General features: G+C 41.8%; 8 protein-coding genes across 12 annotated transcripts; 4 read left to right on the top strand and 4 right to left on the bottom strand.

The window, feature by feature from the left end:
* The first annotated feature begins 20 nt into the window (after nucleotides 1–20).
* LOC129585080 (E3 ubiquitin ligase Rnf121-like) lies at nucleotides 21–3,274 on the top strand. Its single transcript, XM_055477598.1, has 8 exons — nucleotides 21–289; nucleotides 551–713; nucleotides 1,132–1,273; nucleotides 1,513–1,667; nucleotides 1,735–1,913; nucleotides 2,107–2,156; nucleotides 2,468–2,601; nucleotides 2,712–3,274. Exons 2-8 carry the CDS (start codon nucleotides 616–618, stop codon nucleotides 2,932–2,934), a joined length of 981 nt encoding a protein of 326 aa, XP_055333573.1. The 5' UTR covers nucleotides 21–289; nucleotides 551–615; the 3' UTR covers nucleotides 2,935–3,274.
* Nucleotides 3,001–4,664, top strand: LOC129585081 (leucine-rich repeat-containing protein 51-like). Its single transcript, XM_055477599.1, has 5 exons — nucleotides 3,001–3,139; nucleotides 3,231–3,336; nucleotides 3,479–3,687; nucleotides 3,754–3,879; nucleotides 4,082–4,664. The coding sequence occupies exons 2-5, from the start codon at nucleotides 3,288–3,290 to the stop codon at nucleotides 4,241–4,243; spliced, it is 546 nt and encodes a 181-aa protein (XP_055333574.1). The 5' UTR covers nucleotides 3,001–3,139; nucleotides 3,231–3,287; the 3' UTR covers nucleotides 4,244–4,664.
* On the bottom strand, nucleotides 4,099–5,948 carry LOC129585082 (ragulator complex protein LAMTOR1-like). The gene is made up of 5 exons (XM_055477600.1): nucleotides 5,524–5,948; nucleotides 5,296–5,447; nucleotides 5,102–5,179; nucleotides 4,741–4,870; nucleotides 4,099–4,502 (listed from the first exon to the last, which is right to left on the bottom strand). Exons 1-5 carry the CDS (start codon nucleotides 5,569–5,571, stop codon nucleotides 4,410–4,412), a joined length of 501 nt encoding a protein of 166 aa, XP_055333575.1. The 5' UTR covers nucleotides 5,572–5,948; the 3' UTR covers nucleotides 4,099–4,409.
* An 885-nt stretch (nucleotides 5,949–6,833) lies between these two features.
* On the bottom strand, nucleotides 6,834–9,423 carry LOC129585030 (N(4)-(Beta-N-acetylglucosaminyl)-L-asparaginase-like). 5 transcript variants are annotated; one of them, XM_055477537.1, is made up of 8 exons: nucleotides 9,271–9,423; nucleotides 8,564–8,804; nucleotides 8,378–8,490; nucleotides 8,015–8,127; nucleotides 7,654–7,847; nucleotides 7,439–7,546; nucleotides 7,225–7,358; nucleotides 6,834–7,157 (listed from the first exon to the last, which is right to left on the bottom strand). In XM_055477537.1, exons 2-8 carry the CDS (start codon nucleotides 8,797–8,799, stop codon nucleotides 7,039–7,041), a joined length of 1,017 nt encoding a protein of 338 aa, XP_055333512.1. In that variant the 5' UTR covers nucleotides 8,800–8,804; nucleotides 9,271–9,423; the 3' UTR covers nucleotides 6,834–7,038. The 5 variants fall into 5 exon arrangements, with proteins under 5 accessions (XP_055333512.1, XP_055333511.1, XP_055333515.1 ...); XM_055477536.1 differs by having other exon boundaries at nucleotides 8,564–8,864; nucleotides 9,271–9,419; XM_055477540.1 differs by lacking the exon at nucleotides 9,271–9,423 and adding an exon at nucleotides 9,123–9,210.
* Nucleotides 9,424–9,513: 90 nt separating this feature from the next.
* On the top strand, nucleotides 9,514–12,457 carry LOC129585029 (uncharacterized). Its single transcript, XM_055477535.1, has 5 exons — nucleotides 9,514–9,766; nucleotides 9,866–10,133; nucleotides 10,199–10,797; nucleotides 10,972–11,655; nucleotides 11,737–12,457. Exons 2-5 carry the CDS (start codon nucleotides 9,869–9,871, stop codon nucleotides 12,226–12,228), a joined length of 2,040 nt encoding a protein of 679 aa, XP_055333510.1. The 5' UTR covers nucleotides 9,514–9,766; nucleotides 9,866–9,868; the 3' UTR covers nucleotides 12,229–12,457.
* LOC129585032 (V-type proton ATPase 116 kDa subunit a 1-like) lies at nucleotides 12,369–17,790 on the bottom strand. The gene is given in 19 exon segments (XM_055477542.1): nucleotides 12,369–12,844; nucleotides 12,997–13,168; nucleotides 13,231–13,348; nucleotides 13,457–13,567; nucleotides 13,629–13,727; nucleotides 13,790–14,036; nucleotides 14,099–14,136; nucleotides 14,218–14,400; nucleotides 14,468–14,617; nucleotides 14,786–15,076; nucleotides 15,148–15,360; nucleotides 15,422–15,515; nucleotides 15,580–15,789; nucleotides 16,374–16,477; nucleotides 16,672–16,800; nucleotides 16,861–16,958; nucleotides 17,031–17,109; nucleotides 17,171–17,354; nucleotides 17,567–17,790. Coding segments are annotated over 18 exon segments (2,556 nt in total). The 5' UTR covers nucleotides 17,288–17,354; nucleotides 17,567–17,790; the 3' UTR covers nucleotides 12,369–12,741.
* Nucleotides 17,791–18,162: 372 nt separating this feature from the next.
* On the top strand, nucleotides 18,163–18,902 carry LOC129585031 (40S ribosomal protein S21-like). The gene is made up of 3 exons (XM_055477541.1): nucleotides 18,163–18,323; nucleotides 18,394–18,457; nucleotides 18,641–18,902. The coding sequence occupies exons 1-3, from the start codon at nucleotides 18,274–18,276 to the stop codon at nucleotides 18,773–18,775; spliced, it is 249 nt and encodes an 82-aa protein (XP_055333516.1). The 5' UTR covers nucleotides 18,163–18,273; the 3' UTR covers nucleotides 18,776–18,902.
* Nucleotides 18,903–19,290: 388 nt separating this feature from the next.
* Nucleotides 19,291–23,775, bottom strand: LOC129584901 (calpain-15-like). The gene is made up of 14 exons (XM_055477320.1): nucleotides 22,795–23,775; nucleotides 22,401–22,605; nucleotides 22,181–22,323; nucleotides 22,052–22,111; nucleotides 21,839–21,983; nucleotides 21,718–21,778; nucleotides 21,522–21,647; nucleotides 21,295–21,447; nucleotides 20,873–21,037; nucleotides 20,637–20,796; nucleotides 20,544–20,574; nucleotides 20,313–20,461; nucleotides 20,146–20,225; nucleotides 19,291–19,904 (listed from the first exon to the last, which is right to left on the bottom strand). The coding sequence occupies exons 1-14, from the start codon at nucleotides 23,605–23,607 to the stop codon at nucleotides 19,631–19,633; spliced, it is 2,565 nt and encodes an 854-aa protein (XP_055333295.1). The 5' UTR covers nucleotides 23,608–23,775; the 3' UTR covers nucleotides 19,291–19,630.
* Between the last annotated feature and the right edge of the window lie 371 nt (nucleotides 23,776–24,146).

The raw sequence follows: 24,146 nt of genomic DNA, 5'->3' as shown, positions 1-24,146 counted from the left end.
TATTTTTGACGGCACGATAATATGAAAACTTATAAACCAGTTTATAATTATTTTATCACATCAGTTTTTCAGCATTGCTGTTTGTATTTCTTTATTTCGGGAATATCGGTGGACTTTTTTGCCTTTTGATAGTCGATTGCAGTCGCAGATATTTGGCCTTGGCGCAACCGTTACAGGATACCTGTCCTTCAGTATCACAGCCTTTGACAGACTGTTTTGGAGTCTAGCTGTCCTTACCCAGCGCACAGCTGTTCAACAAAAGCTGCAACATTCGATTAGGTGTTACTAGGTAAGAGTGGGTATGAAAGCCTCTTCCTCAATGTGTGAAGAAAACTTACAAGATCCTTGATTTTGGGATTACTTGCCCGCTTTTTGATTATATTTGCATACTAAGTTGTTGTTAGTTTAAAACTTTAAATGATTAAAATCACACGCATCAGTCATATGCGCTGTAGAGTTAAGACGCTCTTCCCGTCGATGGTTACACGGTCGCACTGTACGCTGTTAAGAAAACTACGGTCATCGTTAGTTGTTGTCTTTTTGTTTACAGTGAAGTTTCAAAACTGCAAATTGTGTTCATGGTTGCTGGATTTGGACATTCCGACCTGGGAAAACATGGATCTTAATGTCGGCAAAGCCACAGTGGTTGAATTATCCAAAATCAGCAAGAACGGCACCGATCATCCAGCGATGCATGATCATGCTGCGAGTGGGTAAGTAACGAATCAGCGAAAAAATAATTTCCCTGGTATATCAGCTCAGTTTATGGCTGTCAAGCACGGTAAGCGGGGTGGTATTTTGTCAGGAATGCGCCTTTTAAAATTCCTCCGATGCGAACGACATTTTCTTGAATTACAAAAACTAGCAGCAGCTTTCAGTTGCAGAGTCGGGTTTTAAATCCCATCATTCCCATGTTAGATTTTCAGCCAAGCCGGAAAGGCGCTACTTGCTCTGAGTACAATTAAACTAAATTAAGGAAAAAAAGAAACGTGCTTGTGTTTGCTTTTGTTTTGGTACGCTTAGCTGACCATAAGTAGCAGTTTGGCTTTGTACTTGTGACTGCCAGTTTGTGTACACACTATGCAACGCATTAATTAGCCGTTAAATTAACTTTTTTGGCATATTTCATAGGTCAGAGCATGAAAAATATCACGAGAAGCACAAAGGACATGAGAGTATGCATGCAGAGATGTTTCTTATCCTTATCGTGACGCTAGTTCTGGCCCACATAGCACTGACAATCTGGAAGAAACGTCACTTCCGTTCCTATCAGGTGGGTGGATTGTTACTATGCTTTGATTTGAACGAACAAGAGAGCTGTCTGGTATATACTGCGAGAGTAGTGGTCGTGAATTTGTGCAGGTTAGCGAGATTTCCACAAAATAGGAGAAAACCTGAAAATGCTGACTGTGGCATGGATTTTTAGAAAATGTTGCTGCAAAAAAAAATACATATTCCTGCAGAATCCTGCAGAGCTTTTTTGGAAGGGATTATCGTGTTGTAAATTTATAGGCTGTTTCGTTGGTCGGGTTGTTGGTCGTGCCGGTTGTGATTTCGATAAATCATGCATGGTATAGATTCGTTGCGGTGTGGTCTGTCTTCTGCACAATAACGGCACTGGTTATGAGCAAAGGCATGCGGAAACCGGTAGCTGCATCTACGGCAAGGTACGGTATATTTTTCAAATCTGGATAGCAGTTTTTTACCCCAACATGCACTTTTTATTAATATTAGACTGGTGTACAAATACTTCTACGCAGTCCACCTGGTCAGTGGATTTCTCAGTGTGACTGGATACTGCATGCTGCTTTTTGGACTTTTCGGGCTTAATGCTTTGTTCTTCGTGGATCCGAAAACATGGTTTGATACGGGTCTGCATCTTCTTTTCTATGGATTTTATTATGGTGTAATAGGTACGTCAGTTTCTACTCTCTAGCAAAATCAGTGCGTGCAGCTACTTATAACTTTCGTCTTCAGTATTAGTCCTGCATTTCAAACTCAAGAGCTTAATTGATCTGTAGCGTAATTATTGACCTCCTTGTTGAAGCTTGTTATTGGTGCATATTCTATCGCTTATCCTTTACAAATTTGTTTGAATAATTGTAGGCAGGGATTTTGCCGATGTTGTCACCCACAAAATGGCATTTCATATCGGGGTAGGTGAACACTGAACAGCAGTTGTTAATTTTTGCAGACGTTGCGACTGTTTAATGGAGTTACAGACGTCAATAATAGTGTAAATATTATTAGCCATAATTTTTGGATGGATCTTGTTTTTGACCTCTTCATGAGCAGTGCTTGTGTTTTATCTTCACTACAGATACTACTATATGTAAAAATAGTTGTACTTCATAGAAAATACAGACATAGAAAATGCATACTGAGTACATTCATTTTTAATTGATTTATCGAGCGTTTCTTTGTTGCATTTACTAATGATTACGAGAAACTTGTTATTCTGCTGCAGTATTATTCCATAGAAGGGATACCTTCGAAAAAGCTTGATTCGCGCACATGTGCGCTTTGTGGAAATTACCTGCTTGTTACGGAAACCGAAGAAACAGCCGTAGAAAAGACGTACCGCTTAAGTTGCGGCCACCAGTAAGTTGTTGCAATGGCTTAATCAATCTTCACAATTTTGCGCGCCCAACGCACTGTGCCTGATTATTTTAAAAAGCATTGTTTGCTGTGCTATATGTGATATGTGGTAGGTTCCATGAATTCTGTCTACGAGGCTGGTGTATCATTGGCAAAAAGGATGTTTGTCCTTATTGTAAAGAAAGATTCAATACCAAAGCAATATACCAAAACCCATGGGACCGTCCACACGTTCTACTCGGACAATATTTGGATATCCTCAGATATCTCTTAGCGTGGCAACCGTTGATACTCTATTCTGATGGTATCCTGTACGAACTATTGGGTCTTTCCTGAATTCCGGCCTACCGGAGGTGATCCTGCCCAGGGCTGCTGTACTCCAGACCAAATTGTTTTTTTTGAAAGTTTTTCTTGTACGTAAATTATTTTTGTTTTTAATTTATTTGTTCAGCTAGGGAATACCATGAAATTGTGTACTGTAATGAAATTTCGAACGTGATGTGATACGAAAGCCTGGTGACATTGGTGTGACCTTGCAAAGGTCAGAATATAAAACGCATTTGCATTCTAAAATTCGTGGGCCTGCAGGTTGTTTATATAGAAGTACTGGTTTTTCGTCCGTTCTGCTGCAGTTCTGTAGATGCCAGGTACTGTGGAAAGAAAAGCACTGTTTTAGTCGAACGGCAGTGATGTCCACTCCATTGGATTATGGATTTATGGAAATGAGTTCTATGAGCGGTAAAACAAGATGTGAACCATTCATGACAAAGATTTCCAACCATACAGAAGTTTAAAATCAGGCTTTATGCCCGCATGCTGGAGAAATATGTATTGGGTATGACATCTATACAGGACAATTTTCCGTAAATTCCATTTGCAGAGCTGGTTGTACAAAAGCCCCGACATAAGATACAGCAGGAAGTTCCCTTGGATGCTGACGGAAAATACATAGCCAGTACTATCAAGTTGAACAACAACAAGTTCGTAACCATGGACGGACTCATGGAAGCGTTACCCAAAATCATATCAATGCCGGATTCCATAACATGGATTGACCTTTCCTTTAACAAGCTGACTCGAGTTGAACCTGTTTGTCTGTACATTAAACCATTCGCCTCTGGTTCGTCACAAGCAGTCAATACAGGATGATTTCAGGTTTTGGTACAGCTAAAAAATCTGCATATACTATACCTTCATGGGAACGCTATCGCTGATTTTCCCCATTTGGAAATTCTGAATCGCGCGACACTACTGAAGACACTAACATTGCATGGAAATCCGGTCAGTATTCATATATTATTGTTAGACTACTTATTTCCTTTTTCTATTATACTCGTAGTACAAGAAGCAAAACTTGAGACCACACAACCCTTGTACGCTAAATTTATTGAGCACTAATTATTGCGCGTAGAACCATCTAGTATCTGCATTAGCGAATAACAGTTAAAAATCTGCAAATTGTGCATGATTTAATTCTACCTAGGTAGACCGAACATCAGGCTACCGCTTCATTGTTTTATCCTGGCTGCGGCAGCTGAAGAACATGGATTTCAGCGCCGTAACAGAATTTGACCGAATGCAAGCAGAGCTGTGGGGACGACGGTGGTCGGTGCAGAAAAACAAGATGCACGGAAAAGGATATTAACGGCAACAAGCATCAACACTGCCAAAGGAAACGATGAAAACCGCCAAACGAGTTAGCCAACAATCAACTAGTTACTAGTCAAAAGATCAAAATTTACTTGTAATACAAATACAACAGCTTAAATTATCACGGAAACGGGTATAAAAACTGGTCAAAGCTCCAAAATTCAAGCCACTGGAAATTGGACGATAAGATCTTCCGTGTGATTCACCGCGAAGTGCTGGAAAGCTTCATCCATGCTTCTCGAAAGATTGTTGATCTGCAAAACCGCAATTAAAGAGTGCGCACGAAACGGTAGTTGTCTACTTGTGAAGTATTACTACGCCCATTACGGCAAATGCTCGCTGTCGGAAAGAAATCATTACATTTCAAAAATTGTCTAATTCCTACTCTACTTCATGATCACCATCGCATAATTAAGATAAACACCAAAGTCTACCTGGCAAATCCGGATATGTAAGATTTTTAAACCTTTCCGTTTCGTTAAAAAAACGTACCATTTCCAAATCGGGAACCGGTAGCGGAACGAAAGCAGCTAACCGATCAACGGGAATGGAATTTTCCGGCAAAATTTCTTTTTTTCTTAAGCGAGTTCGCAACTGTAGACCGGCGTTATTCAGTTTCAAACTAAAATTATAAAGCGTTTTAGTTCCAGGAAAACTAGGAAGCGAAATAAAATATATATTCACGTCTTGATTCTCGTCTCTACGTTTTCGCGTGTCCGGTCAAAAGATCGTGATTCTGCTGATTCACATTGCAAACGCAAAGCGCACCGCTAAATCGACTATGTATCTGCATTAATACGCATACCGGAAAAAAAAACAACCCTCAGGAATCTAAAGTCTAAATTTTAGTTACTTGTAGGTTTTGGCTCTTTCGCTGAATTCGTGGTGTTCCATGCCGTGCGTATCCAGTGCGGCAACATCGATAACATTACTGGAAAAATACAAAATAACTTGATATAGCTAAAGCTGAGCAGCCCCACCAGTACAAAATAAAAACTGGTAGGATCATCAAAATTCAAATGTATAAACTGTTTATAAATTCCGCACCTGGCTGCTTTATGGATTATCCTGTTCATGGCACTCTGTTCGTCATTTTTGCGGATCACAGAGCTAGTACGCTGATAATCCCCCGCTACGGGCTCAATCGGTTGGGGGTGGCTGTTGATGCCGTTGATGAGTCCCTGACGTTCGCTATCGCGCTGGACAACAACATACACAAACTGATAAATATCCAACTCACATGATCTTATCAACAGACCGCGCATGTTCTCTTACATCACCCGCATCATCTCCCGAGCCGCAACAAGAAGCACATATACCCATTCCTAAAATGCGGCCAGCTTCTGGTGTCGGAATGCAAATAACAGAATCGTGTATGCGATTCGGTTGCAATCTGCGAGGCTGTGACGAGCTCGGGATTTATGAGGTATGGCTACTTGTAAGTAGTTGTGTTCCTTTCTTAGCGGACACAAATGAAGTTTGATAAGGCAAGCACAGCTGTCTCCTTTTCAGATCACAAACAGTACTACATTCCGAATAAACAGCAAGTCAGCAAACATTATAGTAAATAACGTCGTGCATTTACTTAACTTATACTTTTCGTATCAAAACCTGTAAGAATTAAAATGCTATTCCCTCAACTAAAAAAAATTCGCTAAAATTTGCGGAATGCTAGTTTGCTGCTTGGTGAAATTTGTTTCGGGTGGATTTCTTTTCCGTCTTGCATGATGCATGTACAGAGTACATATCGGACGGCATGTTAGGGGGCATCCATAAATTACGTACGCAGAAAACCACGACTTTTACCCTCCCCCTTCGAAGCGGTCCGTCACGTTTGCTTGACCCTCCCCCCTGGTTCGCTCAATCATAATACGGAGCTGACCACCCCTCCCCTAGGTTCGCCGGGGGCCGTCACAACTTGTCATTTTGGACCCGTCCTCCCTGGTTCGCTGCGTACGTAATTTATGGATCCCCTTAACCGCCTCGCTGGATGACAGGGGCATCCATATTCACATACGCAAACCCACGTTTTTTCACCTCCTCCCCTTCGTAGCGGTCCGTCACGTTTGCTTGACCCCTCCCCCCTGGTCCGCTCAATCGTAACACATGGGCTACCACCTCCCCCCTGGGTTCGCCGGGGCCGTCACAGCTTGTCCGTTTTTGGACCGTCCTCCTGGTTCGCTGCGTACGTAATTTATGGATCCCCCCTTAGTGAAAAATGGCACTGCTTTGAAAATGGGCAGCCTGGTAGTAAGTCGTTTATACGATACGAGTATTAAATACTGTACTCGTAATCTCGTATACAAACTGATAATAATAATATTATGATTGTAGTTTTGAAAATGTATGTAGTTTTGAAAAGATAGGTAGTTTTGAAAATATGTATTTTTGAAAATCTACGCTGAAACGCAATATGCAGTTATCATGAGTTATGTACCGCTCCTCCACAGCATCCACAGCATAAATTTAATTTGTAACAATAACAGAATTTAATAATTAGTGTTATGTGGAACAGATGTGCATTGATCCGTAAACTACAGATAATAAACTACCAACGTAGGCTTATTGTTACACTTTTGTTAGGCTTTTACGGCTTTGCCGTTTTGTAACATTTTGTAAAACTGAATTTGAAATTTGAAACACTTGCAATGGTTTGTACTTTGCAGTCTATATTCGTATTTACTCGTACAAACCAAGGCAGTTACACAAAGTTGCTCTCAACAACAAATTTCCCATAAACGATCACAGACTGGAATCACATAAATATCAATTAAAAGTAACTAACAAATTTTAAGGAGGCATATATTGTTCTGATTGCTGACTACAGTCAACAGTCGCGACGAACACTTCCTTAAAGCCCGCAGCAAAGACGGAATACTGAAACTTTTGGAAACCATGACAAGCAGCACCTGAAACGTCAACAACACATAGAAAACCCAATCAAGGTTCAGTTTTACTTATTTTTTCACAGCTCACCATATCGCCCAGTGTTATCAGCAGCCACAATAGCACCGGAAAAAGCCGGATAAAATTTGGCAACCTGCTTAATGGATTCGGTAGCTGCGGCTGTCGGGTCCATACCATTTCCCATATTTAATACAGCCCTGAAACTGCAATCGGGAACACAAATAGGCACAAACAAACAAGGCAAATATTCACCGGAAGCTCAAACAAAATGAGATAAACCGACCTAGGTAAAAATCTCATCATCAGGTCTCCGTCGCCGGTGCCGACCGCTGCGCCGATGTTATCGTCGGCATACGCTCCTGCTCCCGCAATGGGTGAGTCACCCACTCGTCTATACAGGATTACAGCATCCATTATGTATTATATACGCCTATACGGTATCTGATATACAAGTATGAGTCTGTATGACAGCGTCAGGTGAAATCGAATTTCACTAACCCAGGAATTTTATGGGACGCTCCGTTAGTTGACGTTCCAGCAGCAATGTGGCCGGTTTGATCAATGGCTATCATGCCAATTGTGTCGTGGTTTTTCCAGTCGACGAGTTCTTCGTTCCGCGAAGAGAACGCCTTATTCGCCGATATCCGCGGGTGATACGGACCGCATGCTGACTTCGGGTCAGGATTGACATCCTACAATTATTAACCACTCAATAAAGTCCATGCAATGCGAGATATAAATACACTGTGCATCACCCAGAGGGCAGTGCAATTGTGTAGTTCACCCTTTGCAGATTACTTCAGGCAAACTTAAAATGGGATAAAAACTGAATTCCAAGGCAAAGCATCATAATACTAACTTGCCAATAATTTGGTTGACAGTTATTTTTAAGCCATTTCTCCCATATAGAATCCGAATTACTTGTGTTCAGATTTTGCTCTTCGAATCCCATCGACACGGCAAACTTAGTAGCTGTAAAAATGAGATAATTAAACTACTCTGGTACTATAGTTGGTATTTCAGAGATAATCACAATGCTGTATGTAAGAGTATGCTGTACACGTCACATATTTTAGTTTTCCGTATTCCTTCTCCAATACAAACATTCATTATTCGACTTGAGAAACATAAAAGTATTCACTGGTGAGAATGCATCTCAAAATCCCATAGCGCAACGTTTGATCGCTGAAAAACTCGTACACCAAGCTTTTAAAAAGCTCACCATCTTCTCCGACTAATAATGTATGCGTGGTGCGCTCCAACACAGCTCTCGCTACTGACACCGCGTCTTTTATCCGCCTCAGACAACCAACTGCACCCACATCCATGGTTTTCCTACGAAACATCAGTCAACAGGTGGACACTTCAGCGTTACGGACATACAGGCTTTTGCAGTTTTGCAGCTTACCCGTCCATAATCATAGCGTCCAGTGTCACTTCGCCCGTCTCATCAGGATGATTGCCGTAACCCACAGAGCCATCGCACTGATCAATTTCGCACTGCTTGCATCCTTTTTCCACGGCATCCAAGACGGTTCCTCCGGGTGCGGTCAGGGCTTTCCATCCCACCAGGGTTGCATTGGTAAACGGCCATGTATTAATTACGACGGGAAGGGTTGCACTTTTGGCATTTGGCACGGACATCAGCACTGCGTTTGCATAGACAGATAAAATAACAACAGCATGGAGAACGAGCAAATCCACTTTTACTACGGAGAACGACATGGTCGTAAGTTACAAAACATGGTCAAACAACTTGACTGCAAGTTAACAGCATATAACGACGGCTTTTTCACAAATTTTCCCTTTAATAACAAGCGATAGTGATAAAGGCTCATAGACAACATACGAACATAGTGCACAACGAATTATGGCTCACGCGGGCAGGATTTAGCCGATCAGGTTCATCGCTCCGCGCTTACATACATCTCATCAGATTTCTTGATAAGATAAGATACAGTACTTACCTTAATTATTAATTATTATCAAGTTATGCATGAAAGTCTCTCTTCAACACCGCGCATTCATAGAGAAAATAAACACGGACAAAGTGCTACTGCACATACTGTATTGTACAAGTACGAGTATTGTTTTTGGTGTTCTACAGTTACTTACGCGGTAAGTGGTGGCCCACTCGTGCGCACCGGTTGGTAAACACTGCTTTTTTTATCGACCAAAAATTGTCCGATAACGTATAAAAATGTAAAAACACAAAAACTTCATGATAAATTTTGAAGCAAAGTAAAACTGAATTTGAAATTTGAATGGTCATTTCGCGGTCTCACCATGGTCTGATCTCACAGCCGGTGCACTAAATGTCTTCCCATACTACTGGCATGAACCCATCAACAGCAAAACAGCTTTTGGCCTGCTGTTTTTCCAACGCGTCCGCTGCCCTTTTTGCAGTTTAATATCTCCTCAGTTTTCAGATTTGTTCTAGAGAGCCAAAGGAATGATCCGCATCTGTCATACTGTGTAAGTAACGAACCTTAACTTTTATTGAGTCAGTTTGAGTTCGAGTTTAATGCCAGTCTGACTGATTTCCCCGCTTCGTGGATGCTTGGATGGTGAACCGCAAACCCAGTCAACCAGTGCCATCAGCCGTAACTTCGTAAGTTGTTAGTGTTGAATACATGGCGACGATGGCATTTGCGACTATAAACTCTTAACAGCTGCTTGACATAACCACAAATCAGTTTTGCTGTCATAGACTATGATAACGAGTACATTTGGCACGTACGGCGCGGCGGAAGGCAATGCGCATTCAGAGTTCCAACGCACCGCGCTGGGCAGTATACGGCCGAACTCCAACGGAATGAGCGGATTAGGCACTAATCGCAATGGCCCGGCATTTGCGCATACCGCTGCACCATCTCCTGTGATTTCATCCACCAGCAGCCTTCAGAACGTGGTCCGTCGCGTCTTCGAACCTCAATTCAGGAATCTCCAAGATCTGGAACAGACTGTCGATAAGCAGCGTAATTTACCGTGAATCCTTGATTTGCTTTGAGTGAAGAATCGCTAACAGACTTTGCAATTTCAGAGGCCGGCAGTCTTCGGTTACTCAGGATCAGCCAGCGCGAGCGACACCGCATCATCACGGCGCCTGTGGATTATTTTTACCGTAACATTCTGTTGCCCAAACTGGGACGAGCCATTATCTGGCAGTTTCTCTACACATTCTTCCTTCTGACTGTGTGGATTTTCATTGCCAAATTCATCGATGTGTTCTACATTCATCTGCATCTGCGCACGCAGAATATGTTTTTCCATGATTTTAAACATTTGTTCAGTGTGGAGTCGGTCTTCAGTTGGCGAACGGTCTTCGGGACGCTGTTTCTCTCTGTGGCTGCGAGTTGGCATTTTGCACGCTGCCTACGTGTTCCGCCACCGGTTTTCATCCGCCGAGAAGCCAAAGTAACCGAAATGATTCACAATGTTTTACTGTTAAATGGTCCGTGGATTTTGGCATGTTTGGCGCTGTTGGCATTGCGTCCGAATGTTCCTCTCGCAGTGGAGAAAACTGTCGATGGAAATGCTAGTCTGACTCGGGAAATGGAGCTGATAGAAGCAGCTGATCGGAGCACAGCGGTGCTGTGGTGGGAAATTTTTCTCTGGGAAATATTATTTAAGATTCTTGTGGTAAGTTTGAATTCTTCGGCTGAACTCTCTTATTGGCATTAATCAGATTTTTGTTTCGTAAATTTACTAAACGAAGTTTTAAAGTAAGTCTAAAAAATTTTGATTTGTTCGTATGAAAATTCGTTTACTGCCTCTCACTGAACGGAAACACAATTATATCCTGTTGGTTTTCAGCCTTTCATATTCGTTTATTCACTGATTGTGGCAGTGGACATATATCGGTTCTGGAAAGGAGAATTTTTTATTGGATTGCTTCGTGATGGAATTGCCGGTACTCCATTATGGAGAAAATTCTTCAACAGCCCCATTTCATTCATAATGGAAGCTAAGGGCGCTGCAGTAATTCTTATCAAAGACAAGCTGAACATCGTTGTTGCTGTTCCAAATCAACCCTTTTTGATCGTTTTGGGTTTACTCTTCTTTTTTCCATTGCTTTTTCCACTTGGGATGCTGTTTCGTATATGGATTTACTATCACTGCTTGTCGTTTGCCATTATTCGTCTATGGCAGTTTAATTTGGACGTAGTCAAACAGTCTTTGGTAACCGCGCATAAATTTACACAGTTGAATTTCTTCGACATTGTGGCCCTTCCTCCTGTGCTGAAGGATTTACGTCGCATGAATTGGGTGTGGTTACCATACCTGGAGTTGCAGTTGCGAAGTGGAATACATGAATGCTTTCGAACCGAAACAGCACTTTTGAGGGAATTTTTCACAGTTAAACTAAGCACACGGGATCTGACTCAACTGGGAAGTTTTGTTCAGTTTTGGATTAGCCCGCTACGCGATTATGCCATACAGTTGCGGAAAATTAAGAATGTGACATCACTGCCACATTTCGAGATGACGCATTTTAAGGTTTGTGCTGTAGCATGGCATAAGAAATTTTTGGAGCGCAGTTGTAGTGCTTGTAGTATAATGTAGTACTTGCAATTTCAGAATGTGATCTGGGGTGTTATTTCATACTTGATGAAAATGGCTAGCTTCTATGATTTACGCCTGATGGATTCTCTGGATGAACGTTATGATGGTGCAGGCAAAGCACTTCTTGCCACACCCTCGTTGCACTGCCTTGATGACGTCCGGATTCTTTCAGAGCTGTATGTTCGTGGTGATGCTATGGATGAAAAAAGCATTCTTACACAGTATTATGACGCGGCTATAGAAGCTCTCGCCGGCTTAGGAGTAGCCCTAAAGACAACCGAAACTAATATTGACGGCACAACATTAAATGAACTTCTCCAAGACTCCGCGGAGCTGGAGCCCGCCATCCGATTCTATCTGAAGTCTTTGAAACAACTTCAAGTCCTCGTTCCTTTGTATTTGCGTGAACTGCTCAAACTAGTGGATGTCAAATCGTATGATCTCCGTATCAGCGACTCGGACTGCAGTTATTATGTCCAACAGCTTCGACGTGAAAATTTGGTTTGATGTTTTGTTATTTTTGTGTATATACATCCCAGGTCTACTCATAGCTTTCCAAGTTTGCGAATTGGGGACAGCAGTTTGTAGTCCCGTTTTTAATGGCATTACATTGGGCTTTTTAAATAATAATCGTTCTGTTGAGAAACTCATGTCGAAGCTTTTCATGTCATATATCTGTACTTAAATATTTAGTTGAGTGGATCAACAGACTCGAAAATAAAATTAGTGTTCTTCCTTTAAATTTTTAGAGTAAGTAGGCGTGTCTCTGGTGAAGCGTCAATGCTCAGGTTTGCTAAAACGTTATTCACAAGCAGGAATGCACAATTATATCTATCCGGAGCAACGAGATGAATACGGAGTATCTAAATACGACAACACTTCTTACGTTAGTAACATTTAAAACATCTACAGCACTAACCACGTAAATAATTTAGCGAGATTATCAAAGCAAAAGAAATATTACAAACAAACCAAGCCTTGTACTGCAAAGATACTGCAGTTTCAACTCAGTACGTAAAACTAGTCTTCGTTAGCTGGCTTATTAACATCCAGCATATTGGAGAATGAGAAAGGCGTGAAAGCATAGCCTTGTCCACCGTAGAATTTGTTCTGAAATTCCACCCTGAAAAATTAATTACAGTTCAGCCATCAGGAAGAACTGTTGCTTTTACGCGTTTCTTGCTGTTAAACTCTAAATTATTAGTAATCACGGTTACTCAACAAAGGGTATCGTACTTTTTGCATAAAAAGCGGACACAAAGAAGGTAAACATACCAATGGAGACGCAGTGCATGCAAAAACGCACTCATCCCTTCCATCATAACCAAAATAGCCAGAGTCAATCCAGCCCACGCCCCGAAGAGGAAAAACAATAATGGTATTCCGCCCCATCCATCCATGCTAAACGAAAATTTCATCACCATCGTCCACAACACTTCCGAGAGCTCTGCAAAATTTCAATTATGCTGAAAAAAAACAATCCACAAAGCTAAACGGGCAAAAACGTACGGGCATGAGCCAAGCTGAGCGCCCACAAACGCAGATAAGAAGCCGTATTACTGATGATACCCAAGCAGAATTCTATGGTATGAATCGCCTGGTAGATTATCACATTGCCGGTATCAAACTGCAAAAGAAAAGTTTTTAAGATTACAGTACTTAATAATTATTCCATCGAGGCAAAATTATTAAATGCAGTAAAACTCAAAGAAAAAAAGGGAGCATAATAAATTACCGTTCCGCTTCCCTCGCCATGATCGTCATGTCCACCGCCACCACCATGATGTTCTTTGTGGTCAGTGTGGTTGCTATCATCAGCCACATTATTCAAGGGCATTGCGGCTTGCTGTAAAACAAATTTTGCATTTTCGGTGAACTGACTAGTCGTGCACAATCAAATCACTTACCGTTCTTTTAAAGCGCCGATACATAATAAATGGTTTGATGCATAACATCCATGGCACACAAATCAGAGCAAGTAAGACCAGAAATGTTTGGAAGCTTTGCTGCAATTGAAAATAAATTGAGAAAAAAAACGTTCAAGAGCCTCTAGAAAAACCTTTCCAACCTGCGAACTATAAATTATGTTCTTCAGGCATGGCCGTCCAGACCCATCAGGAGGAGGATTTGGCTGATATTTTAGTAAAAACATATTGATCAACCCAATCAGCAAGCTCGGTGCACATCCTGATTCATAGGCAGTGAAATTGACCCATTTGTAAAAGATCAGGACAACCAGGTACCCAAATAAGCACATCAAGAATAAGACTTGGGGAATGAATTCACAGAACACATTCAACATTTTCCCGAAGAATCTGTAAAAGAAGTCGCCTTTTAGTGGTCAATCCCAACAGAAAAAATTCGATGTACTACTCACACATGGTTGAAACAGCTAAGAACAATTCCGAACATCATCTGGAAGCGAGGAAAATGCACTCATGAAGGCAGTAAGGCATGATTCACATACCGAGAACAAATTAATTATCGAAGTCATACCTGCATAACGCCCAAAATAACCGACATCTTCATTTTGAACGAATTGATGAAGGAGATTTTATTGGAAGCCAAAGCCCAAATTGGGTCGATGCCGAACGGATATGGACCGCTAGCGTTCTTGTAGTCCAAAATCGGATCCAATTGCCAGTAATCGGCCTCCGCTGGGACATGGTCTTTCCGTAGCTAGCATCGAAGTACGATGGTTAGGTATTAAACATAAAACAGTAAATTTTCGCATAATAATGAGAACTTACTGGTAAATAGACCTATTGGCTGTCCATCGACTTCCAAAAATATTGAAGGATTTGCTGAATATGTCATTATAGATTATACCAGTGTAAATACTGAATAATCCCATCATAAAGATAATATACCGTCCTCCAAAAATGGTTCCAAAAATCTGCAATCACGTGACCACTGAATTTTCTGAATCTGAGTAACTGAATCTCCACTTCGCTATTGACACCTCTTCGAAAAATTTTGAAAATGTGATTTACATAAATTATTCAGTTAGCAGGGATCCCTAATGTAGTTAGTATTATTGATAATTATTATCCTTTTTAATTACCTCGCCTTCAATTCTCCGAGTCATGATCCAATTTTCTTTCCACACCAAAAAGAATGCAAGTGCCGCCATTACAGCACCATGACCCGTGTCACCGAACATGACCGCAAACAAAAATGGGAAGGTGATGACCGTGAAAGGGGCCGGATTAACCTCCCGATAGTTAGCAATACCGTACGCATCCACGATATTCTGATATCCAGATGTGAATTTATCCGTCTTGTGATAAGTTGGTGGAACTTCAGAAGTATCCATTCGATTAAGAATTGACGGAACTGTTGCACCACTCAATTCCTACAAATCATAACATAAATTATAAGTACTATCGTAGCAAAAATGGCAAAAGGTGAAATTAAGTGAAGTACCGTGCCACGACGCAATGCCAATCGGATACGATCCAAATCGGCCACCGGACACCAACATTCCCCGATCAGACATTTCTGGGTCACATCCAAATTGAAAAAATTCAAAGTATGGTAGATCGCTTTGATCTTATGGACTTTAATGAACCACATATTGATGTTCTTAGCGGCTGCCACGAGCACTCGATGACGATGATCTTGAGTTTGACCCAACACCTGCAAGAATCCCGTAAACATTAACGAAACTATTAAAAAGGCCAACACAAAATTATTTTACCGTTGTCAAGTCCTCAATTCGAGTCATAACACCAAATGCCATTTCGCGACGCTCTGCGGGAGTTTCTGGACATGGGTACAATGTTGCGCGGAAACTAAAAAAACCACCAGGGTGCATGCAGTTGTTGGCAATTTATCGAATTTTCGCCTCTGCCTTACGCTTCGCAAATTTTCTTAACGCGATTCTTCAGTTGGTCGCCTTGGAAGAAAATGATAAACACAGACTTGAACACTTCATTGCCAGTGTGAGGATCTTCTAGTGGTGCTTCGATTTCGGTATGTCGAAGGAAAACGTTACCCCGACAGACTCGCCACAACATCCGTTCGAACGCTGGTATCCGTTCACGCAAAATAACTCCAGCCACAAAACTACAGGAAACTCAAATGTTAAAAACTGAACAAAAACAGTCCCACCAACAAAGCCTTAAATCAGTAACGCTGCTTTCTTATACCTTACCACAAACCTTTCAAAACAGGAGCTGTACTTCAGTCACACGGGCATTCTATATACCTATTTACCATTTGTTCCAGGCTTTAGGTTTTCTCTTATCAAGCTTTTTCCTGCATACCACCATACGCACCCAAGATTACTGGCCATTGATGACGGACCCTGTCCGTCAGATGGAATAAAAAGACCTTTATCTGATGTCAATCCAGACGCTTCCGAAGATGATGAGAAATGTTCACTTTCGCGCTAAATTTTTACAAAAGTATTTATGTAGCGTCTTCTCGAAAATAAAATGACACAAACAACTTAAGTCCTGCGTCCCTCCTATCAAGGCTGTTAGCGACCACCCCGGTTAATTGTTATGAGTAAAGAAATAGAGCCCGGTTGTTAGTGAACCTCTGCAACATGCGGATGGAGTTATGTACGTACTGACAGAAGAAAGCAGCGTTAGGAAGAGTGTTGTAGTTATCAGTAAATAAGCAAGGTCAGTGGTGAAACCCCTCACCCTAATTTTAAAGCAGCATGGCTGCTGACTTCCGTCGGTCCCTCAGCAGGCTGCAGCAGACCAGCATGCTCGTCTGGTCGCATAGGGTTAGTATCTTGCTGCATCTGTGTTTAGCAAAGTAGCTGGGTTATTATAAATTGTGTTAAAAAAGCCCAGATTCCACCCATTTGAGCAAACAAAAAAAGAAAACCACCAAACCCACAAGCGCGCACTTGTCACAAGTTTCTGACCAACTCACATACTTCACAAAATACGCAAGCTAAAAAAACGTCCCACGGTTACAGCAAATACAACTAACCTCATCAAAGAAATTCTGGGTCTTGCGAAGAATATGTTTCAGTTCCGTAAGCTCCAAATAATTACGTTTCAGCGCTTCCGAATTGGCATTGATTTCCTTCATTTCGTTTTCGAGCTTTTCAAACGTCGCCTAAATTCAACAAATAATTTTTTTTTCAAAAATCTTATCAAAAACGAATTCTGTTCGTACTTCTAAATCAATCATTTCCCTCGGCTGTGGCGCTTCTGGATTCTCTCCAGTCTCCAGAATCGGAATGCCGTCTTTGCGGACTTCCTTATCCAAAAATCCTACGGCACACAACAACATTTCATTTCCGCCTGGTACGTACGCCTTAGTGCAATGGCTGTCATGTGACTTACGCAAAATACGTTCCATTTCGTCGCAGCGACGAATTTCGTTAACGAACTTCCGCTGGAATGCATTCACGTCGGGATTCAACTGAAAAAGAAAGGTTCAGTTTCAAATCGTCGAACTCTGACGTAAAACGGCAGTGCCTTACATCGCGGAACTGGACCAAGCCCAGCTCGCCCAACTCCGACACGCACGCATATGCTGCTTCCGACTGCAGGAAGAGCTGACACAAAGTCATTTCCTGACTTCGAAATAAGCTTCCCATTTTTGCGTGGTCCTTGTACGGAGGATAAAAAGTCGTGAACCTTCTGCTGAAGGTCGGAAAGGTTCAACTAGGAGATGAAGACGCGCATGAAATCAGATTCTCCACATACGCAAACGGAGTCACCTGATCACTACTACCAAATTTTTCACGCCAACATTATGCACTATACTGTTAACAATCCACGGCAATTTTTTAAAACCTTACGTCAAGACTCCAGAACTATAAATTAAGCATTGCGTCCGACCCGAACAAATTACTAAAAGCATGTCTTTCACTTACATGTTCCCCAAAATCCCAAACGCAGATATCTCCTTTGGTAGAGAAGATTATAAGGCGGTTTCTACTATTGTACCATATGACTTGCGCAGTTGATGTTCCTCATTCAATCCATAAAAAACCTCCGATAAAAAATCAATACCCAACCCAGCAGACAGCGATGTGAACGTCTGAGCGGCTCTATTATTGCTCACGTTAGGATTCATATACTGTACCGTACAAAACCAGTTTTGCTATGCTTCCCCAGAAACAGAATCAATTTGTTGTCGCGTAGCCTGTAGTAGAGGCATATGCAGACGCTCCAAAAACGCTCTGAATTGTGATGAATGTCCGAATCAATCGTAAGACTCCTACCAATAATAATACTAAAATATGAGAGAAATCTATTGCCACTCAGTCGGGTTGCAAATTACCCTTTTTTTCAACGCAGCTAGAAAATATTTATGTAACCGTTGTACAGTTTTCAGACAGCTACAAAATAAAAACATTATCTGATTACTCAACATCAGCTTCTAGCATTACGCGGTTAATTTTTGGGGGTCTGGCTCTCTTGAGCTAGTCGTGTTCTACTCTGGTGCCCTGATGTTAATACGGTGACGGACACATATTATTCCGCTGCCTGCATTGAAAGATTCGGGAAGAACTGTTGGTACTTACACTTTTGGGGATAAATAGATTTCTTGATTTATTCGTCCATTAATTCATCCAAAATGCAGAACGACGCCGGAGAATTTGTGGATCTTTATATCCCAAGGAAGTGGTAAGTATGGAGCATATGGTGTATTGTGGTTGTCAGCGACCTACGCGTATGAAGAACCTATGTTTTGCAGTTCCTCCACGAACCGGCTCATTTCCGCCCAGGATAATGCCTCAATTCAGATAAATTTAGCGGAGGTAAGCGTTGATATAAGATCACCTAGCCGCTGAATTGTTATAGCTAAACGGAACTTTGAACGAGCAGCTGTGTACTGCATGCTTTGTGCTTTGCTGCTGTCTTTGCTGGATATTTCGGTTTTTATAGCATATTCATGGCTTTGCTTTGTAATGATGAAACTGCAATCCTTTTCTTGTTTATAGTTGGACAGCGAAGGCAAAGCAACCGGAAAAGTGAAAGCCTATGCTATTTGTGGAGAAGTACGGAGGATGGGTGAATCAGACGATTCCATCAGTCGCTTAGCGAAACGCGATGGACTCTTATCAAAGACCTTTTAAGGTTTTTTGAATTTTCGGAAGAGCAGGCCTGTTCAGCGTCATTTCCAAAAGCAGACTGGATAATGTTATACGGGAAAAGTGTTTTGTATCGATTCTCCAACAGTGATGATTAAAGAACATCCAGTGATCGAGCTGGTAGAGAAACATAAGATAATAATGCTGAATTGGAGTGGAAAATGACACGAATATCATCCTTTTGATCTTCAGTGTTGTTCTATGACAAGGGCACGGCAGTTGAGTAGCGGAGCAGTCACTGTGACCCTGCTCGGAGAGATAGCTCTGGAATCCCAATGAAAATTTACATTCTGAAGCGGGTCGATGACGAGTAGTGAGGAAGTGACATTGCTAAAAAAGCTTTGACGCTTTTGCTCCTTGAATTAATTGTAACGGGTTTGGATTTAGGCTAATTAGATTAAGGACGGTAGTGGCCTGATCATTAGGCTCCGATATATTACCTAAACCGTCCAACTATTAATCTGTTTGAGTTACCAGCAGGCTACTTTCGTTTAGTCTGTTCTGTGCGCAGTTTATTTCACTTTAAAACCGAAATACAGTATACGTATAAAGTATACACCTTTAAAACCGGCTGACAAGGAAATTCGTCTCCCCTCAAACACCGTTTTAAACCACAAATATTCATTTACAGAGTTACACAAGAATCACAACGAAAAGGAACTAAGGCAAAAGCCTACCGTAGGCAAAAGTGCAAATTAAAAAATAAAAACTAAGATTAAGAATCTCACATATTTGGCCGTACAGCTATAACGTTGCTGCCTAATCAAAATTTGGTCTGTAAAATAACAATAAGTCCTGTTCAAATTTTTGGCTGCACAGAAGGAGCAGGTAAAATCGACTTCAAAGTGGACGAGGGGAATGTAGATCACGGAGCAAGTCGGTATCAACTTCCGGCAAATGTCTCACACCAGGAGGACCCCAATCACCCAAACCATCCCAAGCGTTAGCTACACGCTGTTTGGTGAAATAATGAATATAAAACGAGCTGCCGTGAGAAGGAGATAGGACACATATCACACATCTTGAGAGCGGAGGAATGAGATCCACGGTCACGAGGACGCCACGAGTACTGACCACATCACGACTCTTAGAACAGTCGCACATCAGTTGCACACTGCAAAAATTTCATAAAAATTCCTCCTTTCCTTTTGTTTAAGTATACCACTCAGCTAGTCCCAGTGCGATAGAGTTAAATTATTAATATATGCTAGTTTGAGAATTTTCTAGCAAATACTCGAATGTTTTAAAGTGTTTGTTTCTTTTCGAAACCGTATGGTCTGACGGTTGACTGTTTACACCTTATTACGCCAACGTATTAAATAAGAATACTATACCATCGGAAGTTCGGAACTCACTTGTGATTCCGATATCGATTTTCGTAGACTAAAATCAGTCCACCAGTCATAACGGAATATGCAACTACTCCATCTCTATCCTGGAAAACAACCAACATAAAGTCCTGGAATTACTGTACTTCATTGGTAAACAAAGATTCTCATGACGTAGACAAGCGGTCTCTTACATATGAAGGGGATCCGCTATTCAGAGCCCAAGCAATAACAGCATCCGCCAAAGCAAATCTGGGTGCCGGTAGTCGTTCCACCACGATAGATTTCGCACTGTGAACTGCCAGCACGTTCTTCGGAAAGGTTTCTTCCGGCAGAATCATGTCTACAAACACGAAAACAAATTGAAAGAACTAAATCACACGTGCCGGCAGACTATAAGCCATTTCGATAACAAGCGTACTTACCGTTGAAATGATTAAATGCCATAGTCCAACACTACAAACGTAAATAGTATGACTCACTGGTTAAAATAGCACACTCAGACAATGCGCCCTTACAACGTATTGCCCCGGATCAAGCAGCGTCGATTCACCAACAAAGGAGAAAGCTGTGCGTTTAGAAGCAGCCACCAGTTTCATCACCTTTCCATCTCGACTGATCGAAAATACCAGCAAAGCCAAATCCAAATGGTGATGATTCATTTCGGTTGAAGCGCCCCTATTCAAAAGCCTCACCTTAAATCAGCATCTTTTTGCAGAATCATTGTGATCTCACATCAGTAATTTGAGCCTACCGGTAGCCTTGTTGATACAACGTGAAATCCACTTCAGTTGTTTCGGTCACGCTCAACATCCACACCGACCAATTGGTATGCAGAGCGCAGTTAGGAAATTTTCCTTGAACCCGGATTTCCTTCCAGTGTTCCCGATATTTTGAAATATCCACACTTTCGAAATACCTTCCGATAGAAAAGATGTTAAATGTCATTTGGACGATCACAGCCAGAGTCGCCAGCTTTGTGAGCAGTAAGACTTCAATTACTCGACATCAAGTTTAAATACAGTGTCGATATTAATCAGTGTTACTACACTCGTATGGCAAACAAAAATTATCCATTTCATCATTGATATTTTGACTTTCTTATTCCATAATAACATACATCTATGAGTCTATGACTATTTCTCAAGCCATTGAATAATAACAACGTTCACCCACTTCACAAAATCGCTCAGAGAAATCCAAAAGAGTCCCTCGGCATCACCATGAGGTAACAACTGTTGTCTCAATGCCGGTGTCCATACTTTGGATCGGTCACTCCAGTCTCCTCTCCACGCTTGCCGTCCCCACGGGTCTCGTAATCGCACGAGCCTACCAAAATTTCAAAACAAACGCTGCAACCATACGCTCGATCGATCGAAAAAGATTCAGCAGAGACAATTTACCTATTTCCATCAGCATCCATGACATCGAGAAGGCTATAACTGTGCCGCGGACGAAGACCAAGGCTTAGGCATTCCTGTTCATTCAGCGACTGATTCAGTTTTCCACAACTTGCGCCCATTAAAAACCTATCAAGCGAATTTAGTGAAATGTTTTTCATTCGCTTTACAGTATGAAAATTGACTCAAAATTCACTACCGTGAGCTATGGGAACTGAGCAATCGAGCCCAAATCGAATCATACTCTTCTGGCGAAGTAGCTGCAAAGCAAAAGTTAAAATGCAGAACGGCTTAAAATCTTCAGGAACGTGTTCGTTTACCATCAAGATTGATGCGTTCGCATGGTGCACCAGTCAAAAACATCAAACCTTCATTTACGAAGCCTCCTTCAATAGAATAATAACTGCCGTGTGCTTTCGCCAGAGCCTTTTCGATCAATGGCACCCACAGCTGCTTCCGCCCGGCCTAATTTAACAGCAAAGAAATACAATACGTGTCGTCGATTTTCAAATTACTTAACAGTGTCAGTATACCTGCGAAAAGGCCAAATTTCCGTACCCATCCACTGGAAATAAGTCATCCACGAGAATCACCTAAATCAAATTACATGACAGACATGAACATTTCATAACAATGAACAGTACGTATTATTGATTATGTACCTTCCATAATCCATCGATACACAACCGAATCAAGTACGCTCCTTCCTTGTTATATTCTTTAGTCAAAAGAACATTGTAAATCAAAGCCGGTCGCTCTGCCACTACCGATAAGGAGCACAAAAACCAACAGTCTCCCAAAATCCCTATATACGAAAGCGGCATCAGTAACTAACTCAAGATCAGGTGTCCCTTTTGAAGTAACTTTAGTAACTTGTTGTACCTTGCCGAATATCGGAAGCCAACGGGGTTCGGCACACTGTCCAAGCATCCCGTCGATTCAGTGGCACAACTCCATTCACGGGTGACTGCCTCAGCTGAGATGGTCGCAGCCAGGTTTGAACTTTGGCAAACTCTGATGGCGGCTTGCAGATAGACAGTGACGCATTGACGGGCGGGAAACGGTCATCGACAAATGGATTTTTGTCCTTAATTAAAAATAAGCAAATGTAGTTATAAGGATTAGGAACTAATTATAAATCCGAGGAATCTATAATCCTTAGCAAATAGTAGTGTAATGTCACTACTGTATATATTCAAAAACGTGTAATTTGCGGGTACTGCTGTGGTTTCCTCAAACAAACCCGGTTCGGTGAACCAAACGATTAGTCACTTACCCGACGACAGAAAGAAATTATGTTTTCCCATTGCTGCACCGCTTCCTGCTCGTGTATTTGCCGCAAAATTTCCACATCTTCGCCTTCAAACTTATCGACAGCTTGCAGACCACCTGCGGGATCTTTGGATGCGGAACACATCAAGCACACATTTCCGGACGCTGAATTAAGAAATGTGCATCGCGGACAAGCCCATCCTTGTTCCGCGGATAATAAACGTTGCAGCGATGCTTTGGGAGTCGTCTTGCTGTTACCGCACGCCACACACGTACTCGTCGTATTACTGTTCAGGAGTGTACAATGGACACAAGCCCACTTTGAGGGATCACTGACAGACGGACTCTGAGTAGCAACGCTGGAAAGTGAAGGATACAACGATCCTGTGCTTTTTGACTGATGCATATTGGACGTGTTCGGATTCAAACCGATCTTCTCATTGTCCTCGGAGTGCTGTGAAGGACGACGAAAAACTGTCCCAGTGCCAACCGCTCGCGACTTTTGACACACTTTACACCGTTCCCGTGAGGCGGAATTGGACGCGTAGGTACAGTCCGGGCATGTCCAGAATGACGGCGTCTGACTGCTTTCCTGTGGAATATAAAACCGTGGCGGCTCGGATAAAGTAACTGGAGCCGCATCCTGGGTTAAATCAATAACGGGAAACATTTCCACGACGTCATGAAGGCGTTTCTCAATGGCGTTTTTTGCTGATGTCACTTTGGAGCTAACTTCGGACGCCAAATTTTTGAGTGAATCCAGGCTAGACGGCCATATGGAGTTCGGTACAGAAGGACGCGTTGCTTCGGCAGACATTTCGCGTGCGACACTTTTATCGTACCCGTACCAAATGGATCCAGATTAGTCAGACATTACGGACTAAATCTTCATAAGATCACAGAAAAAAACTCAGCAGCGCCATTTACGCTGGTCTAACGCGAAGATTTTGCTAATACGTATTAAAATTACAGCGTTTAAATGCAGCTCATGGATACATACATTACTTTAACATCTGGTTTATTAGTTGCTGTCAAATATACTACGTATTGGGACTCTGATGCGAATCGTATCTAGGCCAAAACTCTCGAGTGCGCAACAACTCACGCACTGATTTGTGAGTCAGACAGATTCACTAATAACGCCGCGCGCATTGGTCAGATGGAGAATCAGTTGCTGAATTAGAAAACCGAGCTGTTGAGCTCGGTTTTATAATTCGCGCTCACATTCATGACCGCTTGTCAACTCTTTAAAATTATCCTGCGCTGCTAATAAACGTTCGTAGTGAGCCAGGCTGAACTGTATGTAATTACGCTGTGCTTACTGTAGTTCGTCATTAAGTTTTAAGATAATAAGGT

Source organism: Paramacrobiotus metropolitanus, unplaced genomic scaffold (assembly GCF_019649055.1).
Source record: "Paramacrobiotus metropolitanus isolate TYO unplaced genomic scaffold, Prichtersi_v1.0 Parri_scaffold0000015, whole genome shotgun sequence".
Classification (NCBI taxonomy): domain Eukaryota; kingdom Metazoa; phylum Tardigrada; class Eutardigrada; order Parachela; family Macrobiotidae; genus Paramacrobiotus; species Paramacrobiotus metropolitanus.
The sequence above is the reverse complement of the archived record's forward strand: the minus strand, read 5'-3'. Positions and strand labels throughout refer to the sequence as shown.

Excerpts from the sequence above, each read along its gene's own strand:
- LOC129585080 (XM_055477598.1), top strand. The coding sequence starts at position 616 with ATGGATCTTAATGTCGGCAAAGCCACAGTGGTTGAATTATCCAAAATC. Across the intron at positions 1,668-1,734 it reads GTAGCTGCATCTACGGCAAG|ACTGGTGTACAAATACTTCT; the intron begins GTACGGTATATT and ends TATTAATATTAG. Across the intron at positions 1,914-2,106 it reads ATTTTATTATGGTGTAATAG|GCAGGGATTTTGCCGATGTT; the intron begins GTACGTCAGTTT and ends GAATAATTGTAG.
- LOC129585081 (XM_055477599.1), top strand. The coding sequence starts at position 3,288 with ATGTCCACTCCATTGGATTATGGATTTATGGAAATGAGTTCTATGAGC. Across the intron at positions 3,337-3,478 it reads GGAAATGAGTTCTATGAGCG|AGCTGGTTGTACAAAAGCCC; the intron begins GTAAAACAAGAT and ends TTCCATTTGCAG. Across the intron at positions 3,880-4,081 it reads TAACATTGCATGGAAATCCG|GTAGACCGAACATCAGGCTA; the intron begins GTCAGTATTCAT and ends AATTCTACCTAG.
- LOC129585082 (XM_055477600.1), bottom strand. The coding sequence starts at position 5,571 with ATGGGTATATGTGCTTCTTGTTGCGGCTCGGGAGATGATGCGGGTGAT. Across the intron at positions 5,180-5,295 it reads ATAATCCATAAAGCAGCCAG|TAATGTTATCGATGTTGCCG; the intron begins GTGCGGAATTTA and ends GTATTTTTCCAG. Across the intron at positions 4,871-5,101 it reads GAAAGAGCCAAAACCTACAA|TTTGAAACTGAATAACGCCG; the intron begins GTAACTAAAATT and ends TTATAATTTTAG.
- LOC129585030 (XM_055477538.1), bottom strand. The coding sequence starts at position 8,880 with ATGTCGTTCTCCGTAGTAAAAGTGGATTTGCTCGTTCTCCATGCTGTT. Across the intron at positions 7,547-7,653 it reads GCGTCCCATAAAATTCCTGG|ACGAGTGGGTGACTCACCCA; the intron begins GTTAGTGAAATT and ends AATCCTGTATAG. Across the intron at positions 7,359-7,438 it reads ATGATGAGATTTTTACCTAG|TTTCAGGGCTGTATTAAATA; the intron begins GTCGGTTTATCT and ends TCCCGATTGCAG.
- LOC129585029 (XM_055477535.1), top strand. The coding sequence starts at position 9,869 with ATGATAACGAGTACATTTGGCACGTACGGCGCGGCGGAAGGCAATGCG. Across the intron at positions 10,798-10,971 it reads TATTATTTAAGATTCTTGTG|CCTTTCATATTCGTTTATTC; the intron begins GTAAGTTTGAAT and ends GTTGGTTTTCAG. Across the intron at positions 11,656-11,736 it reads TCGAGATGACGCATTTTAAG|AATGTGATCTGGGGTGTTAT; the intron begins GTTTGTGCTGTA and ends TTGCAATTTCAG.
- LOC129585031 (XM_055477541.1), top strand. The coding sequence starts at position 18,274 with ATGCAGAACGACGCCGGAGAATTTGTGGATCTTTATATCCCAAGGAAG. Across the intron at positions 18,324-18,393 it reads CTTTATATCCCAAGGAAGTG|TTCCTCCACGAACCGGCTCA; the intron begins GTAAGTATGGAG and ends TATGTTTTGCAG. Across the intron at positions 18,458-18,640 it reads TTCAGATAAATTTAGCGGAG|TTGGACAGCGAAGGCAAAGC; the intron begins GTAAGCGTTGAT and ends TCTTGTTTATAG.
- LOC129584901 (XM_055477320.1), bottom strand. The coding sequence starts at position 23,607 with ATGTCTGCCGAAGCAACGCGTCCTTCTGTACCGAACTCCATATGGCCG. Across the intron at positions 22,324-22,400 it reads GGCTTCCGATATTCGGCAAG|GGATTTTGGGAGACTGTTGG; the intron begins GTACAACAAGTT and ends TTTCGTATATAG. Across the intron at positions 20,462-20,543 it reads GGCATTTAATCATTTCAACG|ACATGATTCTGCCGGAAGAA; the intron begins GTAAGTACGCTT and ends TCGTGTTTGTAG.